General features: G+C 38.7%; 1 protein-coding gene across 1 annotated transcript in view; it reads right to left on the reverse strand.

Moving 5' to 3' along the window:
- Positions 1-2,289: 2,289 nt before the first annotated feature.
- VMP1 (vacuole membrane protein 1) overlaps positions 2,290-19,260 on the reverse strand; it is a 102,005-nt gene continuing 85,034 nt past the window's right edge. Inside the window, exons 11-12 of the mRNA XM_059669817.1 lie at positions 5,628-5,730; positions 2,290-4,625 (exon numbers count right to left, since the gene is read on the reverse strand). Of these exons, the coding sequence (XP_059525800.1) occupies positions 4,482-4,625; positions 5,628-5,730 (247 nt within the window). The 3' untranslated portion in view covers positions 2,290-4,481. The remainder of the gene's footprint in view (positions 4,626-5,627; positions 5,731-19,260) is intronic.

The raw sequence follows: 19,260 nt of genomic DNA on the forward strand, positions 1-19,260 counted from the left end.
GGGAGGTGGCTGCGGGTCCCTCTGAGATGCCCAGAAGAGACCAGAGCCTTGCCGTGGAGATGTCAGGAATGCGGTCTCCAATGCAAATAAAGACTGCATTGTAGGGATAGTGCTGGCCTGTGTCCAAGCCCTCCCTCCTGTCCTTTGAGTCACTGGGAAATGGTTAACAAACGGGTTGAACACCTGGGCTGATTACCCCCGAAGGGGATTTCCACACTGTGTATTGTAAAACCTTCTCTTCCCTTTCCGAGGCGGATCAGTCCCACCCTCTGAAGCGCGCCCTGAAGATTCCAAGTTTTCTAACTTCGGTCCTAGGCTTTCCAAGTGAGAGCGGTATCGACTGCTGACACAAAGAAACAAGGAGCCAAGCAACCTTGTGCTTTTCAAGTTTGTTTTGAATGAAGAGGAGCAGATGTCCAATGTTTCAAAAAGCCACACATTTGTGGATTTGGCTGACAAACCCCCTACACTGCACTCGTTTCTGTTCCCACACAGTCAGCCAGCCACTCACAACTGACTCACTCTCTCTGGGCCACAGTTTGGGCCAGTCTCCCAACTACCGAGTTAGAATCTCAGATCTCAAATGAGTCCAGGGTGTTCGGGTGGAGAGCGGGGGCCACCTAAAGCAATTTTTTGTGTGTTTAATTTAGGAGTATCAACACCCACACAGCAAACTGCAAGGCCAGTTGGTCAAAGAGAATGAGCAAACAGTTGGCACCTGCCTATCCCAGCACCAAGCAATTCTAAAGGCCATGAGTAAGCACCTGCCCAGAACGGGTTTTTGTTACCATCCCTCTTGCGAGTACAGGGCAAATATGCAAATACATGTAGCTTATTTGCCGCAATCCAAGGCCTCACCCCCAAGGCAAACTCATTACCTCAGGTGAACTCTTGGACTTGTTGGGAAGGGAGGGACAGGAACCCAAGCCCCTGACGACCAGACACTAATGACTCAGCTGCTTCTAGAATTTTCAAGTACATTATGTGCTTTCTTGTTGCCTTCAACAATAAAGGAACAAAACGCTTCGGATGCCAGTCTGCTGCGGCGTTTCATTTACCATGTTTTGTGAAAGGCGGAACAGCTCTGATCAATGCGAGTTAGAGATGGAAGTTACTTGGCTTTAAAAAATGGCTATTCAACTCCTGACTAATGTGCTCCTTTTGTGAGCACATTAATAATTAATTATTCATGAATAAAATGGACGTTTTGTGTTTTTCTAGCAGAAATGAGACTTTGAGGCCTATTGAGACCACGCCTGCCACCAAACCAAATTTTAAAAAACCCGGTTTAAAACCTATTTACATCCATCAACTCTCACGAATATAGGTGGGGTTTCTAACAAGGAACTAAAACTGGTACTCCACGCCCCCTAACTTCCAGATTTATTAGGATTAACTATCTTTATAATAAAAAAAAATAAGCTGTCAACATTTATTTATAAGGTGGGTTAGGAAAGTTATTTTCAATGATTTCACAGTATACTTGTGTATTGGTGCTTTGTACCTTATCTAGGCTAGCTGGGGGCCTATTTTCAGATTTGAAAAGGTTTTTGTCTTGTTAAGCAAGTCATTAGTTCATTAATTTGTGTTTTTCTCTTTAATTTGTACCTTGGATTTAACTTCTTTAGAAGGAGTAGATCTACTCCAAAACAAGGGTGCATATACTGAAAACATTTAAAAAAGTTTTTGGAGTAATTGGAATGCTGTAAAATTCTTGCATGTGTATCAAATACTATCTTTGCTAAATTAAAAATTGGGAACATACATTTATGGCAGTATTTTCCATTTTATGCAGTTTAATCCTTCAGACAACCCAACTACCTATATATTTTTTAATAGATGAAATCTAGGCCGAGTTAAAACTTTCTGAAAGTAGACGAGTCTCATGCTGTCCACTGAAGCCACAGGGGCGGCATGTGGGCTGAGCTTGTTTGTACAGGAGCACTTGCTCCTACAGACACTGAACTAACCAGTGAGTTTCAGAACCTGCCCCAGCACCCGCTTTTCCTGGATTTCTAGAGAATGGGAAGTGACCATTATAACAAATGAAAGTAAAACCCTCCCCTGCTTTCAAGCCCCGCTCCCCAGGCGATGTACTCATGGAGAACACAGAAAACACTGCGTGAGGTTTGGAGGGAGGTGCTCCTCAGCGTGAACTGCTGATGCGTGCCACTGGGTTGTACTGGGTTGTAGACTATTCTTGACAGTCACTGAGTTGAGAAGTGATTTAACGTTGTAGATATTTCAGGCACAAAATGAGGCTTAAACAAAATAGAGAAGGAATCAGAATTCCCGGGCCCTTTTTCTTTATTTGCAGCAATATCAAACCATCCATTTACAACATTTCTGGTTTCTCACCAGCTGGAATTAACTAGGTATGTCTCTGGGATCATGTAGTTGTTTGCATCCACTTTTGAGCTAAGAAAGGAACAAATCCACACGGAACACAAGGCCAGCAGGACCCTCAGGGGTGCCACACCTGAGCACACAGTGAGGAAAGGAGAGTTGTTCTTCATTCCAGAGAGTGAACAAATGGTGGCCCTTAAGTCAGACCGTCAGCCCAAGACACATTTTTCTAATCCCCTACCCTGAAATAAATTGACCAATAAAGCCCAAAGATTTAGTACAAGTGGCACCATTCATATTTGCTTTCCTCTTTTCTCTCTTTAGACAAACACCAAGTAAAATGCAGGTGAAACAGATGAAACACAACCAGAAGCTGACTTAGAAACTTACACTAACCCTCAAGAATCTAAAAATTATGATTTTAATGTGAATCTGTTTAAAATAAAGCCTTTGGGGCACTGCTCTTTAAGGCAGGCAACAGTCACACTGCTAGAAGTCCCTGGATGGAAAAAAATGATCAATAACCTTTTCAAAACCTACAAGGAAGGTTGCTTATGCTTTATTTACTTAGCTGTGGTCATGGAGACTATCCCAATTTTCCCATAAAATCCTTTTGACTATGCAATATCATGGCATAGAAGACTCACAGTGCCACTGGACGTAAGGACAGAGGTTTTTGTTTTTTATCATTAACCATGATTTTGGGTGATGTTTGAATGGGAACATTTGATATGGATGGTCAGATGAAAGATACCAAAATGTCAGACAGCCCATCGACTGCTGTTGCCATGAGATTCAACAGTCAACATCAGTCTGATAAGCTACCCGACAAGGTGGTACGGCCATGGAGATGTCACGACGGGAGGCAAAACAAGCAGACATTCAGGCAGGATTTGATCAAACAAATCAGGCATTTCTGGCCTGTTGAGATTTAAACCCAGTTCTACTCTCAACATAATGTCAGTAGCAATTTTCCTAAAGGAAGAAAGTGAAATTGTTTATTTCCCTCTCAAGCAAAACAAAATGACCAAGTTCAACTTGAAACATCCCGAAGGAAACATCACATAAGAACAAAACTGAAAAGGACAAGAAAATTAAGTTACCTATAAAAGTAAATTTCTGTTAAAACAGAGTACACGCTGAGCTAAAATTAACACATGAGAAAAGTGTAGTTTTTTTTTAAATGAGTTATTTCTCTCTCCCGTGTTCTTTGACTTGCATACTACCATCTCTACTGCTTTCACAATCCAAGAAATCCCCTCATGACACCCGTCCTTACGGCACCATCTCACTGGGGTGCAGCTAGCTGCCCAATTCCAGCAACAAAAATTGACGTCGTCTCTTTTCATGCAAATGAACGAAGGCTTAAGAAATTATGGTTGTAGGTGGATTTGGCAAGGCTGCCAATCAGTTGATAGAAGCTACTAGGAAATAAAAAACCAAAACGCTCAAGAAAACGAACACAATTTTGGAATGATCAAAGAGGTCTTTATAAAGATTTTTCATGACTTCATTCTAAATATACAGAATAAAAAATGGTGTCAGCTCATTCGTGAGACACCAACCAGATTTTCCTTATACTGTTTCAAAATTTTAAAGATCAATTTCCCAAGAGGGTGTGCAACGCATCATAAAACGGCCTTTTTTTGGTAGGTGGGAGAGGAAGGGCTGGGCAGGATGGCAGATTAAACTGTACCATGATAGACATGCACGACTGTTATCCCATCTAATATTTATATACATTTTGATGATTTAGAAAAACGGAGCAGTCATTTGTGACAAGCTTAAAAAGCTTGACAGTTAACATACTTAAGAACGTTGTGGTGCCTGGATTCTTTAATTGTACTCGGGGCCTTCTGGAAGTGACAAACAGAAGGCCATTTCCCGTTAAGCCTGCTGCTGACCATCCCACCCACCCTCATAAAATACAACGTGAACTGAATCGAGGGCGGGCACCTTACCTTAACACACAAAGGAAAAGCATGTCAGTGCAAAATATGGACTAAACGCTTTGCAGGGAAAAAAAAGTTAATCGAAACAGGATGGAAAAGGGAAGTTTTTTTCCTGGTTTGGAGTCCTCCCAATTAAGGCAGAACCCATCCATTCTAATTCCTGCTGTGAAAAACTTTTCCTGCTTATTTAGTTTTCTCCTCTGATTTTATCCGCTGCTGGATTCTTTTGGCATAACTTTGTGCCATGGAGTTAATGATGGACAGGATGAAGTAACACACCATTGCAATCACCAACTTCTCGAACATCCAGGACAACCAGTTTTCTCCCTGCAGGAAGAAATGCAGAATGAGCCACAAGAAAAGCTTCATCATTTCAGCAGTAAGACGGGGGTCATCTACAATGTTTTAGAAAAAAATAATGAGACCATGGGAGCCTATAGCCTATAAAGTCTAAAGATGAAAAGTCTCATGTCTCTAGCTACCCTGAAATAGACATTTGGGCTCTTTTATACCCAGTTATTAAGATTTCACTTTGTTGGCTATAAAGTCCATGTTGATGCATATGGTTCAGAATGGGGCGACTCTGAGACCATCCCTTATCTCTTACTACATAAGAATAAAGTCTGCAGACACTTGTACAGGGCAGTGTCAAGAGAGTTATATATTCTTGCTCCAGGACTGGGAGCAGCTTTTAAAACATAAATGTTATGTTTCTGAAATCATGTTTGGTCAGTTGAGGGGAGCACAGGGCCACATAAAGAGTCTAAGGCCATCCAAAAACAACCAACCAAACAAACAAAACAACCCAACTGTGCTTCCTTCAAGTTTCCCATCTCAGGCTACTGCTTACTCATCTTCTTCTAGTCATTTCCCTTTGTCACAGAAAAGGCTTAGTTTAAGTTAAAGTTTTTATGTTCAGCTATAGTAAGAGCCTTGATTTATTAAAAAATGATTATTTTCCCACCTCTGAAAAGAAAAACAGTGCAAAAATGAAGGGAGATGTTCCAGTGACCTCAGTTTTGTTAAGCTATAAATGTCAACTTTTAAGTCCACTCAGAAAGTATACTTGCTAATAAATAATTTAAGATCAAGGCAATAACTCATTCTACATAACAGATCTATTATTTCCCACTAGCTCTAGCCTTGACTTTGGGAGATGCACAAAACAGAAGTTACATGTTCTGATTTAAACAAATTTCCCAGTAGAGACCATGGAGCCTCAACGTCTACGAGGGAGACTTGCAAACAAACCTCACTCTATTTGTGCCTATGCAGTGAGCCCTGTGCGTGATTCCAGCCCCACACGGTGGGGAAGGGGGGAAGTCTCACCTGAGGTGCGCCCATTTCACTCCGGTGGTGAAGCTTCTGCCGCTGGGCCTCCAGGTACTCCTGGAATGGCTTCTGCAGAGATGGACCTATGCCGGGGACAGCACTGGAGGCAGGGACAATACCCCAGGAAAAAGGTACATTTGGGAAGAAAAGAAGGAAAAATGTTAAGGAAAAATGCACTTACCGCCTGGAATCAAAAAGCAGGGATTGGTAGAAAGAAAAAACAAGTAGAACTATCAGCAGAGCTGGTGAAGTCTTGAGAACTCTTTTTATGGATAAAAATTCATCCTGTAACAACCCCATAAAGGAGAAAAGTCTCTCCCACCAACACGTCTGGGAGAGATTGGGAGCTCAGCTCCTTGCTTCTAGCAGAAGAGTTCATCCTCAGAGTGAGGCCAGCTCAGCTGAGGCTGCTCACTGGTGTGGCACAAAGAGTAAAATGAATGACTTCTGAGAAGTCCCACATTTATCACCACCAGTTCCTGTAAGAACTGGTTTGAACCGATTAATAAGGAAATGACTTATGCTTGTGTCATCCCCAGTTGAAAAAGAAACTGCCCGCCCTCTCCCTGACTTGTCCCATCTTCTCCGAGGGGGCGGTACTTTCTCAATCTAAGTCCTTATTAGGACAATCTGTGCGTCATCCCTTCCCAAAAAGAATGCATTAGCAAATTTGGGAGGCACCTCCCACTAGTCAGAAGTCAGTGATTAACAAAGGAACAAAGAAGGAACTATGAACCTTGAATCACTTCATGGTTTATGGGAGATGGTTTGCACAGAAACTGCGGTACATTACTAAACAACTTGTTCTCAGATGATTGGGATAGTGATCGCTGATAAGCTTATGTACTCGGAGCTCCCTCTCACCCAGAACAAGGGGAGGCAGTGCAGTTAAACCGGTTTGGTGACTGTAACTACCGGACTCCCGTTTCAGAAATGCTTGCAGGCGGTTTTTAAAATGGTAACTTGGGGCAATTTAGAAAACCAAACATCTCTATTTTCCTGTCCCCTTATTTTCCCATCAGTCTAATAGGGCCAAAAGGTAAACGCGCCCAATCTCTTTCCCGGGCCAGCAAAAGGTATTTCAACATGTGCCCAATGCTCTCCCTTTTCAGCAACTATTAGATTAACGTCACCTAATTTCTAGAACAATTCAGTTGCTGCTTTCTGTAAAAAAAAGCAGAGGAATAAAGGAAGAGAATTTTTTTGCTATTTACCGGAAGCTAACAAATATATAACTCCTGGCTGACACTTTTCTTTATTCCTTTTAATTATAAACCACCAAACACTTAATGAAGTCCTTATTTTGTGTCCAACACTGTAACTGGTGCTATGGGGGGTGGGGGAATAGTCCACGCCCACAAGAGACTTAGAATCATTATGGGGATTCAACACACACACACACACACACACACACACACACACACACACACACACACACTGATTTGGGAACAAAATAATTTAAAATCAATACTTAATTTTTGGGAGTACAGAGACATACTCCAAAGGAATTGAAGGAGAGCGACTGGTGTGGGGGTGAAGCTGTCCTTTACGAATAGTGAAGATGATTTAAAAAACCCTGAAAGGACATATGCAGTAGAGGCTCCGGCTGCACTGATTAGACCAGGAGACCCACACTGAGATGGAGAAGGGCAAGTCTCCTAACCTACAGTCCCAGTCTCTCTCTCACTGACTTTTTAAAAAACTGAATTTATTGGGGGTGACACTGGTTATTAAAATTACATAGGTTTAAGGGATACGGTTCTATACCACAGCATCTGTATATTGTATCATGTGTCCACTGTCACTGACTTTCACGTGGCCTTGCACTAGTGGGATAAGCCAGAAGAGCTGAGTCTGAGCTGTTTCTGTTTATTACTGCTGATTCTGACCAGAAGGGGCAACTAAAGTACTACAAATTTTCTCTTTAAAAGAGAGATTTTCCTTGGGTAGTTCTTTATATAATGCAAAGGGAATGCAAATATCTCACCATTTACACTTGAAACAAACCACATGAATACAAAAGAGAAAAATTCTAGTGAAGTATACAAAGACTGGCTTTGAAGACTGCAGATTTATAAGACATTTCCTTCAGAAATTGGTTCATTCACACTTAATACCTATGTCATTAAATTCCCAAGTCAAGCCATTATTTAATTTTTTAAAATGTGAAAAAAACTCTTTCATTTAGAAAGGCTGAAATGATTGTATGTTAATGTAAACAGCTAGGGTGTATAAGAAATGGCTTGAAATTTCCCTTTTTGATGTCCTATAGGTGCTGGATTCCATTACATGTGTCTTTTTTACAAAATTATTTTTAATATACCTTTATTGATCTTAGAGAGAGAGAAGGGAGAGGGACAGAGAGATAGAAACATCAGTTGCCTCCTACACCCTCCACCCTCACCCCCACTGGGCATGTGCCCTGATCAGGAATCGAACCTATGACCTCTTGGTTCACAGGTCGACATTCAACCACTGAGCCACATCAGCCGGGCCATTACATGTGCCTTGGTCTTTCTCCAGACCTCTACCTTCTGAATGGAAGTGAGCACAAATATGGTTTACAATTTGCCTTAAATCATACTTGGGATCCAGGGTCAAGTAATTATTTACAGAGAAAATTAAGAACCAAATGCAATGAATGGTCTAATTTTTTGTTTTTGTTGCTGAGAAAAATGAGGGAGGGCCTGGCAATCATTCAAGACCCTCTTCAAAAGAATTTGGAAAGATAAATAATTTGCCACTGGAAATCCACTTTAGCTGATGGAGAATGTATGTCCTTATATATTTACATGATAGGCAACTTTCCAAGAATTATCTTGGGCAAAAAAAAAAAAAAAAAAAAAAAATCTTGGGCTGATGCTGAGATTAATTTTTCAAGTTGCTATGGTATTACTATGCTTTGGAGAATTCTTGGTGGTGGGGTGGGAGCTGCAGTTTCTCATAAGAGACTAGGAAAATAGCTGAAAATAGAGAAATTAAAAGTTTTCATAGCAACATATTAATCACCATTATGAACAGATGCCACATGATCTGAATAAACCTTAAAAAAGTTAACATATTTTGGTTTTAAGTGTTATATAACCAATGATCAGATTCCTCTTAATCCACTTTATATATTAATCAAAATTTTGGTTTTATTTTCATTTCTCTATCTCTACAAACCACGACATAGAGCAGATGTCTCAGCTTATACAAGGCACTCTTATAGTAGGGTTTTCTTAATTAACACTACAACTATTTTAGTAATGGACTAGATAAAAATTGAAACCACAGCTGTCACTATTACCATGCATTTAAGACAAATAATAATGCTAGCCTACAGCTTCATCTTTCCAGTGATAGTCAAGCAGCAGACAAAAGTGAGAGTCCATTCTGACATTTAAGGTTAAAGGTTAATTTAAGGCATATATGGGAGTGGGGCGGCAGCTGGAGGAGTAACCTGCAGTACAGTTGGGTGTTTTTTGTAGTTGGCTTAGGAAATAGCTTAAATGCCACTCTCTGAAAGCCGTTCAACTCAGAGACCCTGTACACTTGGCTGGGAACTCTCATCTCAGCTCACAGGGAGTGGGGAAGTCCTTTGTGCGCTGAGTAAATTCAAAGTTCTTACAGTTTTGTGATACAGAAGAATATATAATAGAAGGAGAACCAACACAGAGACCTATTTTACAGTCAACTGTTGGACTAAAATATGCTTCACTTAGTCTTGTAAACAGCCACTTTCTCTCAGTGAGGAAGCTGTAAATAAAGTAAAGAAAAAAAGAAAGAAAGAAAAGAAACAGAAATTGATCTCATCTGCTTATCCTTGCTGTAAACCTACAACACGGTGGGTAGAAAAAGCTTTGTGATAGTAATATCTTGAAAATTTATATTCCTGGCACACACATTTTTCAGATAATATTACTCATGAAAAAATAAATTTCCAACAAATTAAGCTGATGGCAATTTTTGAACTTTTGTTATGGATTTTAATAAAGGAAAGTAAACAAACAAACAAAAAACCCTAAGAAAATGCAAACAAAAGTCCAGGAAAAAAGTAAAGGAAAAAAACCACAGAAGTCTAAACCCAGCCAGAGCTCAGAAGTGGTTTCGTGAGAACAGTATTTTGCTGTGCTTTTACATACCTAAGGATGTGTTAAAACAGAAACAAGACAAACTTTTCACAAAATTCTGTCAAGGGCCCTGACTGAATATGCAAACAAAAGCTATTATATTTAAATAGTTTTTAAATAGTTTTTAATACATATGTGACTCTGCTTCCGGAAATCACTTATCTGATAAGAAATCTGCATTTTTAAAAATATGTATTTTTATTGTTCTCAGAGAGGAAGGGAGAGGGAGAGAGATAGAAACATCAATGATGAGAGAGAATCATTGATCAGCTAACTCCTGCATGCCCCACACTGGGGACCACGCCCAAAATCTGGCATGTGCCCTGCCTGGGAATTGAATCATGACCTCCTGGTTCATAGGTCGACGCTCAACCACTGAGCCACACCAGCTGGACAGAAATCTGTATTTTTAATTCTCCTCATATTGGTCCATTAGGAAGGTCTGCATTATTCTCTGTACCCACAAAACTCAGAAAACCTTCCAGATGAAGATCACAGTCGGCAGAGGCTGCATGGAGAGTGGGTGGTGTGATTACTCTAGTCCAATGATGGCGAACCTTTTGAGCTCGGTGTGTCAGCATTTTGAAAAACCCTAACTTAACTCTGGTGCCGTGTCACATATAGAAATTTTTTGATATTTGCAACCATAGTAAAACAAAGACTTATATTTTTGATATTTATTTTATATATTTAAATGCCATTTAACAAAGAAAAATCAACCAAAAAAATGAGTTCATGTGTCACCTCTGACACGCGTGTCATAGGTTCACCATCACTGCGCTAGTTTTTCCACAAAGCTTACACTTTCATTTGTTGGTTAGTCCTAAGCACACACCCATTCCAAAAATTCATGATTCCTCCTGTTTTCAAGGGACTCCTTTCAAATTGTGTAACTCTCAAACTAGGTTCACCAGATACTAATATACTAGTAAGCAACACATCATGTGATTTGCTTTGAATCTCTTTTTCATCGTACAGATAGTCATCAAATTGGGACTTGCTATTGGAAGACGGGAAGCTTTCCTGTCCCTGATTCTGATTCTGTTTGGATTTTTCCAGCCAGGTGTGTATTTTGGTACTATGTGTCATCATAAAACCGGGCACAGTGGTTAATAACAAGAAATAACATGATCTTAAAAAAACTGATTTGTCTTATGGTTTAGCTCTATTTACACAGGGCCTATATAAAAGTTAAGCAGCTGAAATGCTTAAGAGAATTAAATGGGAATTAATAAAGTAAACTTGTATTTAATACAGGCTTTGTTCCTTTCTTAACCACTTTTTTGAGGATTTTAGCATTAATGTGATCATGTACATTTCACTGGCTTTCCAGAAAACATGCTGTCTGACATGGGTTCCTAGTAAGGTTGTAAGGTAACGAGCCTTTATCTTTCTTAGAAGAAAATGTGGGCACAATGTTTTTTACCTTTGGTTCACTGTGAAGTACTTTGAGACTAATTTATGTAACATGCCTCTGATGATGAATCATATTGTCTGGGCTAGGGCAGCGATTTTCAACCGGTGTGCTGCAAGAATTTTTAAAACATGCAGTACATGACTAGTTAGTCAGGGGCACTGACCTCTTTTAAGCCCTTAGATTGTTAAATAAAAAGATGACAACAGCCAACACAACAATAGCTGTCCGGTGTGAATGAGTCAAAGTTATATCTATTTTTTGGTTGTTGTTAATCCTCACTGGAGGACATTTTTCCATTGATATTTAGAGAGAGATGAGAGGGGAAGGGGGGAGGGAGAGAGAGAGAAACATCGATGTGAGAGAGGCACACAGATTGGTTGCCTCTCACCCATGCCCCAACCAGGCTGGGGATCGAGCCTGCAACCCAAGTATGTGCCCTTGACGGGAACTGAACCTGGGAACCTTCAATCCAAGGGTCAGTGCTCCAACCGCTGAAAAAAAAGTATTTTTTGGTGCGCTGCAGATTTTTAGTAATTAGTTTATGTGTGCCATGAGATGAAAAAAGGTTGAAAATCGCTGGTCTCGGGTGTGATTAAACCTTTGAAAACTTAAAAATATGAGAAAATGCCTTTAGAATAAGATTCAAGGCAGGAATAGTACAAAAAGAAAGTAAGGAGAGGATTTAATCAATTCTCCTGCTGCTATAATTCAAAAAGTATAACAGAGATCTTTTGAAGTAGACTACCGATGATGACTGGTACTTTTTGATAGTGGCTTTTAATGGCAAAGGAGTCTAGATCCGTGGTCGGCAAACTGCGGCTTGCAAGCCACATGTGGCTCTCTTCCTAAGCCTTAGGAGTACCCTAATTAAGTTAATAACAATGTACCTACCTATATAGTATATGGGTTACAAGTGTACAATTCTATAATGCATCATCTATATATATATATTTTGTTGTTTTGTTTTTAAAAATATATTTTTTTATTGATTTCAGAGAGGGAGAGATAGAAACATCAATGATGAGAGAGAATCATTGATCAGTTACCTCCTGCATGCCCTCTACTAGGGAATGAGTCCTCAACCTGGGCATATGCCCTAACCGGGAATAGAACTGTGACCTCCTGGTTCATAGATTGACACTCAACCACTGAACCGTACTGGCCGGGCTATATGTTGCTTTGTGTCCACCACCCCAAGTCAAGTCTCCTTCCATCATCATTTACTTCCCCTCTACCCTCTTCTATAAATTATTACTTTATTATTTTTAAGTAATAAAGGAAGGGGGAAGCGGGGAGAGAGAAACATGGAAGTGAAAGAGAAACACTGGTGTACTTGCCCTGGCTTGGGATAGAATCCGCAACCTAGGTTCGTGCCCTGACCGAGAACTGAACCGGGGATCTTCTGGTACATTGGAAGATGCTCCAACTAACTGAGCCACACCAGCCAGGGCTAAAAATTACATTAAATGCATTACTAATTATCATGGCTTTCATGCTACCATTAGTGATATTTGAGGCATATTATACACTTGTCCTTTATTAAGATTGTTTTGGCTGATTCCTATAGACATATACTAGGAGTAGGTGAAGTATCAATGCTTTTTTTGCTGTTTCTTATGAGTTCATTATTAGTATTATTTTCCTTCTGTTGTTTATTTATAGGAAACTCTTTAATTCACTGCCTGTTTGTGAGGGTTTGTTTAGTTAAAACTAGGAATTACATGCTATAAATCTGATTGATGGAGACAGAAAAAACATAATAAATTGCAACATGCTTATCGTAAGTCCCCTTTGTATTGTGGACTTCCTACTCTTCCATATATATATATATGTAAATGTTATATATATGTGCTACCATGATAATATTATATATGTTATAAAAACACACACAAAGAAATAACAAAGATCAAAATAAATATAAATAGAAGTACTAAAATTACCATGAAGCTAAACTGTAAAGGGTACAAATATTACACTTTGTTCCCAAAAAGTAAAAAATATTTTAAGACTTAATTAGAAGACCAACTCAATGCAGGATTGTTAGGTAATATATTAGAGGAAATAAAAGATATATTTCTACAAAGATGTGGACTATCTGTCTCTTTTTCACTCATTCTTCTAATAGGCCATTATGAAGAGGGCCTTTAAGAATCTGGAAAGCGCCCTAATCGGTTTGGAGGGTAGAGCCTTGGCCTTCAGACTGAAGGGTCCCGGGTTCGATTCTGTTCAAGGGCATATGCCGGATTGCAGGCTCAGTCCCCAGTCGATGATTCTCTCTCATCATTGATGTTTCTATCTCTCTCCTTCTCTGAAATCAATAAAAAAAAAGAAAAAGAAAAAAAAAGAAAAGAATCTGGAAAGCCAAACCTCAAGGGACTGTGTCCACAGTTAAAACTTGTTTTTCAAGGGAATATCAGGATCTTTAAAAATTTTCTTGGTTAATTGAGGATTATTATAGTCTATCAAAACATCAAATTTATCCTCCGACTCCAGAGAAATCTTCTATCAATTGAGATTTGGCTCAGGAGCACAGGAGGAGAGCCCTAACCAGAAAAGCCAACAGTCACCTCTTCTAAAGAGACTAATCTGTACAATTATGGTGCCTCTAGGTAGGATATACTTTCAGGGATGAAATAAAAGCCCCTTCTCTTCCCACCCCCACTACATCTTTTGTACAAAAGAGGCAATGACAGTTTGGCAGAACTTTAGCAACATGATTGACTAGAAATTTTCTTTCTTGATAACAGTCTTATAAATAATTCTGTTTTCAGAAATGTACACACTTTAGTCAAACACTACAGAGTTAAATTTTTCTCCCCACCCCGTAGGCAGTGATCTAAACAGGCTTAACGGTTAGTATTTTAATGAGTTGTCATTTCCTGTCTGATAAAGGTTCTCACAGTATTTAACCACCAGTTTCCCTGGGGCCCAACCAGTACTAGAGTTCTATTCATGGTGACTCAGAATGGATCTCAGACTCCTGGCCTGGTTCAACAGTGATAGATTGCCCTGAAAATGAAACTTTCCTCCTAAGGTAGAATGCCCTGGAGAGAGGGGAGGGGGAATTTATGATGCAATCCGAATAAGCCAAAGGCCATCAGGCTGATTTCCATGATGATTATAGCCTTTTAGTCCTCAGAGATTAGAGAAAACAAATAGGAAAAAAAGAAAAACAACCTGATATCAAATAAACCCAGGAATATGACAAGTAAATGAACTGGTGCTACCTGAAAATCAACTTATATTTAACCTAGTAAAAATGGATCCAGTACTCCTGTGTGACTTGAATGAAAGTGTTATTAATTTTTCCATTTAACTTGATGGGGAATTTCTTTTTTATTTTTTTAAAAAAATATATTTTATTGATTTTTTTACAGAGAGGAAGGAAGAGGGATAGAGAGTTAGAAACATTGATGAGAGAGAAACATGGATCAGCTTCCTCCTGCACACCCCCTACTGTGGATGTGCCCGCAACCAAGGTACATGCCCTTGACCGGAATCGAACCTGGGACCCTTCAGTCCGCAGGCTGACGCTCTATCCACTGAGCCAAACCAGTTACAGCTTGATGGGGAATTTCAATTTTTGAGACTGATAACAAAAATTGGTAACTGGTGTATTCTACTTGCATTTGGATCTGAAATGTAGTAGCCTGCCCAAAACCAAGTTCCTTTACATCTCTGGATCTTGCAAGATACCTCGATAAAATAAATTCAGAATAAAACCTATGCAATAAATAAACAACCTACGGCTTTCTCATCTATATAAGTTTGGGTTGATAGCCTCCAGCACCATTTAAGATAAGTTGTGATTCAACTCCAGGATTTGGAATTAAAACGTCTTGAATTTCATTCACATCTGTGCCCCTTTCAAATTATTAAAACCTCTTTTGTACTCAAGTTAGTCCATTGTGTGCTAAAGCAGTATTATAAACACATGACACCCTCCCTTTCTAAGTGGCTGGGCAGAAGGAAGACCACTGCTTTATATAGAAACATTAGGTGTATTGTTGCTACTGCCTTACAACATATTCCTATTACAGGCATCTTTCAAAAAAAGGATTTGTAATTATCCTTGCTTTTGAACATTTGGAATTGATTTCTGTAAGAGTTAGAATGAAGGGAAGACCTCCTTATAATTAGCAGCTACTCTGTGAAATATGCTATCATTAAAGGGAAGCTTTTGGAACAAAACTTCATTTCAGAATTTAGACTTGAGCAGGAGACAAGCAGGCATTTATGTTAATGAATGAGGCAGAGCTAAAGGAGTGGTCTATAAGAATCAAGTAAAAGTGATTGGTTGTCAAAACAAAATGTGTTAAAGTATCAGACAAAATAAACTTTAAAACAAAAGCTATAATAAGAGACGAAGAAAGATCCAGCAATTCCACTTCTGGGTACTTTTCTGAAGAAAATGAAACACCAATTAAAAAAGATATATGCACCTCTATGTTCACCGAAGTATTATTTACAATAGCCAAGATATGGAAGCAACTTAGGTGTATTCAATAGGTGAATGGATAAAGAAGAAGTGAATACATACATACACACACACACATATATACATATATATATATATATAGTATGTGTATATATATATATATCACACACAGAGGAATATTACTCAGTCATGAAAAAGAATTAAGTCTTGCTATTTGTGACATGAATAGACCTAGAGGGTATGATGCTAAGTGAAATAGTCAGAGAGACAAATACTTTTATCATTTCATTTATGTGTGGAATCTAAAAAACTAAACAAATGAACAAACAAAACAAACAGATTCATACACAGAAAAACAGATAGAGAGTTGGGCGGTGGGCTTACAGGCAAAAAGGTGAAAAGGATTAAGAGGTAAAAACTTATAACTAAGTCCCTAAAGTACAACATAGGGAATACAGTCAATAATATTACAATAACTTTGTATGGTGACAGATGGATAGTGGATTTTTTGTGGTGATCACTTTGTAAGATGTATAAATGTGAAATCTCACTATGTTATACACCTGAAATGAATAATACTGCATGTCAACTATACTTTAATAAAAAGAGCTTTATATTTCAGAAAAAAATCAACTGATTTTAGTTAGAGAAAATAACAGATTAGAGGAGCTTTATATTGTGACCAATCAATCTGTGGCTGGCTTGAAGATCCACTGAATTATAAGAATAAAATCAGCACTAGGGACCACTAAAGGTCAAGAATAGTTTGCAGAATTTTAAATTTAAGGTGACATGTCTTTTAGATTATTCAAAGCGGTGTGATGATGAGTGGATAAAAAAGTGATAGTATTGATTGGAATTCAATAACATTTAAGAACAATCCAATCATTTTAATTATTATTACTTAGGCTGAAAATCACTATATGTAGTAGATTACTAAGAAAAAAAAAGTAATGAGTTCCGCTCTCAAAGAACTTAATCTAGTAGGATGATGAGAGAAAAAGATATGTTTATACCCACCAAACAAAACCAGTAGGTTTCTCACTGAAAGTAACATGGGTAGTAACTAGTTTCAGTTGTGCCAGGAACGTACACGGATGAATGAGAGGAGCGTGGACAGAAAGAATTCATGCTGACCCCTTACTAAATTCACAAAGCAGCCATTTGAAACTGATTCTCTTGTCCAAATTTTCAACTTCAAGCAGATTACCTCTTTCTCTAACTCTGGAACAGTGGGTGATCACTAAATGCAAATTTTCTACCCACACCCTCCCTTTTAAAAAATGTTTGTTTGTTTTTTATTGTTTTAAAAAAATGTTTTTATTGATTTCAGAGAGAGGAAGGGAGAGGGAGGGAGAGAGAGAAACATCAATGATAAGAGAGAAACATCAATCAGCTGCCTCCTGCATGACCCCTAAGGAAGATGGAGTCCACAACCTGGGCATGTGCCCTGACCGGGAATCGAACCACAATCTCCTGGTTCATGGGTCGATGCTCTACCATTGAGCACACTGGCCAAGGCAACCCTTCCCTTTTTTTATTTGTATTTTCCATCTCTAGCTTTTTACTAGTCTTTCCCTCAGTCTATAATACAAAGAGGTCTCTCCTAATAATGAACAAATGAATTAATGAAGCCAACAAATATTTACAGAACACTTAACTGAGTTTGTTTTCAACATTCTACAGAAATGCTCTAATTATGGTTAACAGTAACCTCCTAATACAATGCCAATTTCTCATCTAAACAGTTTAACTCCAGAATTCCTCTTTAACCTTTAACTATGCTGCCTCCCAATATCAGCAACAAATATAGAAGAGTTAAGAGTCAAAAGAGAAGATGAACTATATGAAGAGGACATGAAAAGGAAAGAGTTTTGACTAAATTTTAAAGATCTTATTGGCTTTATTCCATGAGGCATGGGTCAGGCAGCATCCCATTAGCAGACAGAATGGAGCTCTGAAGAGCTGTATAAAATGAAGGAAGTCTTTTATAGGCAGGAGGAGAGGACAAGGAAGTTACCAGCAAAGAGTGTGAGGTCACCTTCCTTTGGGGGACAGCAGGGGTCCAGCAGGCAGATTACCTCACTAGTGCTGACCAGGTAATTACAGATCGACTGGTTTAAGATTCCACTCCTGGGAGAGGTTGAAACTGTCATTCAGTTAGGTATTAAGTCTCAGTTTGTATTGTGGAGTTAACACAAGTGACTCCATGTAAGGTCTGTTGTCTGTTTTTTTAACACTACCTAAATCACAGAAGATTATCATGAAATCAGTGTGTATAACAATCTGAGTAGCTGGGTCTTAAATAGGGTCCATGTATCCTTTTCCAGTTAATACAAATATTTGTGTTCCACACTCCCATAACTTTTCCTGATTGTTCTACAATGATCAAAGCAAAAGAGAATCAAGTACATGAACTATTTTATATTTTAAAATGAAAGGACAGGTTTTTTTTCTGTAGAGGAAAATGTCCAGGCCAACGTTAGGTCATTCTGACCACTTGTATAGAGTGAGGAGCAAGAAACAGTATTAAGATTCAAACATTAATTACTCCCTGGTTAAAATGATCTCTCTTGCCACAGGCAAGTCCGACTCTGAGGTCAAACATTAAGTTAACTCAGAAACAGGAGACAGCAAAGAAGAGCATGGAACATTCTGTATCTGGTAAAAAGTCCCTGCTTCAGCCAACCCCTCCCCCTGCAAGTTCAGTGATTGAGTTATGGAAACTTTCTTGTGTGGTAAAACTGGGGACTTTGTCTTCTAATAAGACACTGGCAACCTGACAATGAGCCAATGTTCTGCATATGGTTTGTTACGGGTCATACGCTTAATGTTATTTTCTGGAAATTCTCATCTTTCTTTAGTGAGAATACCGGACATGTCATCTTAATCATGATTTTAAAGTTACACTTGGTTCTCTTTAAGAAACATGTCTAGGTTTCTCTCATAAGATAAAGTCTAAATAAAAATCAGTTTAAATCTTAATGAAAAAAAGAAGACAGCAATAAATATGATGCCTTTGAAGCTCTAAAGTTCCCTGGTTCTTGGTTCTGTCCCTTGACTTATTTCAACCCAGGATGCCAAGGAGTAAAAAACTCCACTACATGCCTACTCGTTCTTTCAGAATCTTCTTTCTGTCCTCCTGCCAAACATCCCATAAACCAAAATGCTTTTTCTCAAAGCTGTTATTTGTATTCTAATCTCTCTCAGAATATCTAACTGATTCGTTACATCTGTTCAGATTTCCATACATAACTAGACAAACCCTCTGATTTAGGAATGGATAACAGAATACCTTTCCCTAAACCTAATGACACTGGCAATTATTTTCCAGCACCATCCAAAAAATAAATCGACTAATTATTATTTCTGAGGAGAATCATTTACATTTAAAATTACAGTAATGTTTAGAACTTCAAATGCATAAAAGAAGCTGCAAAACTGTTATTCTCCAGAGCATTTGAGATCTTGCCCCTAGGCACATGTCATCAGTTTGGCTTAAATACACTCTTATAAAAATTAAAATGAAATCAAATAAAATAACAGTAAATTTTGAAAGTAGGGCTTACATTCTCTCTGGAACCTTAGGACTATTGCACAAAGACACACTGTACTAAAAATACCAGAGGCCAAAAGCACACTTAGGGTATCCTATTCGGCTGG

The sequence above is a fragment of the Myotis daubentonii genome, chromosome 16 (assembly GCF_963259705.1).
Source record: "Myotis daubentonii chromosome 16, mMyoDau2.1, whole genome shotgun sequence".
Classification (NCBI taxonomy): Eukaryota; Metazoa; Chordata; class Mammalia; order Chiroptera; family Vespertilionidae; genus Myotis; species Myotis daubentonii.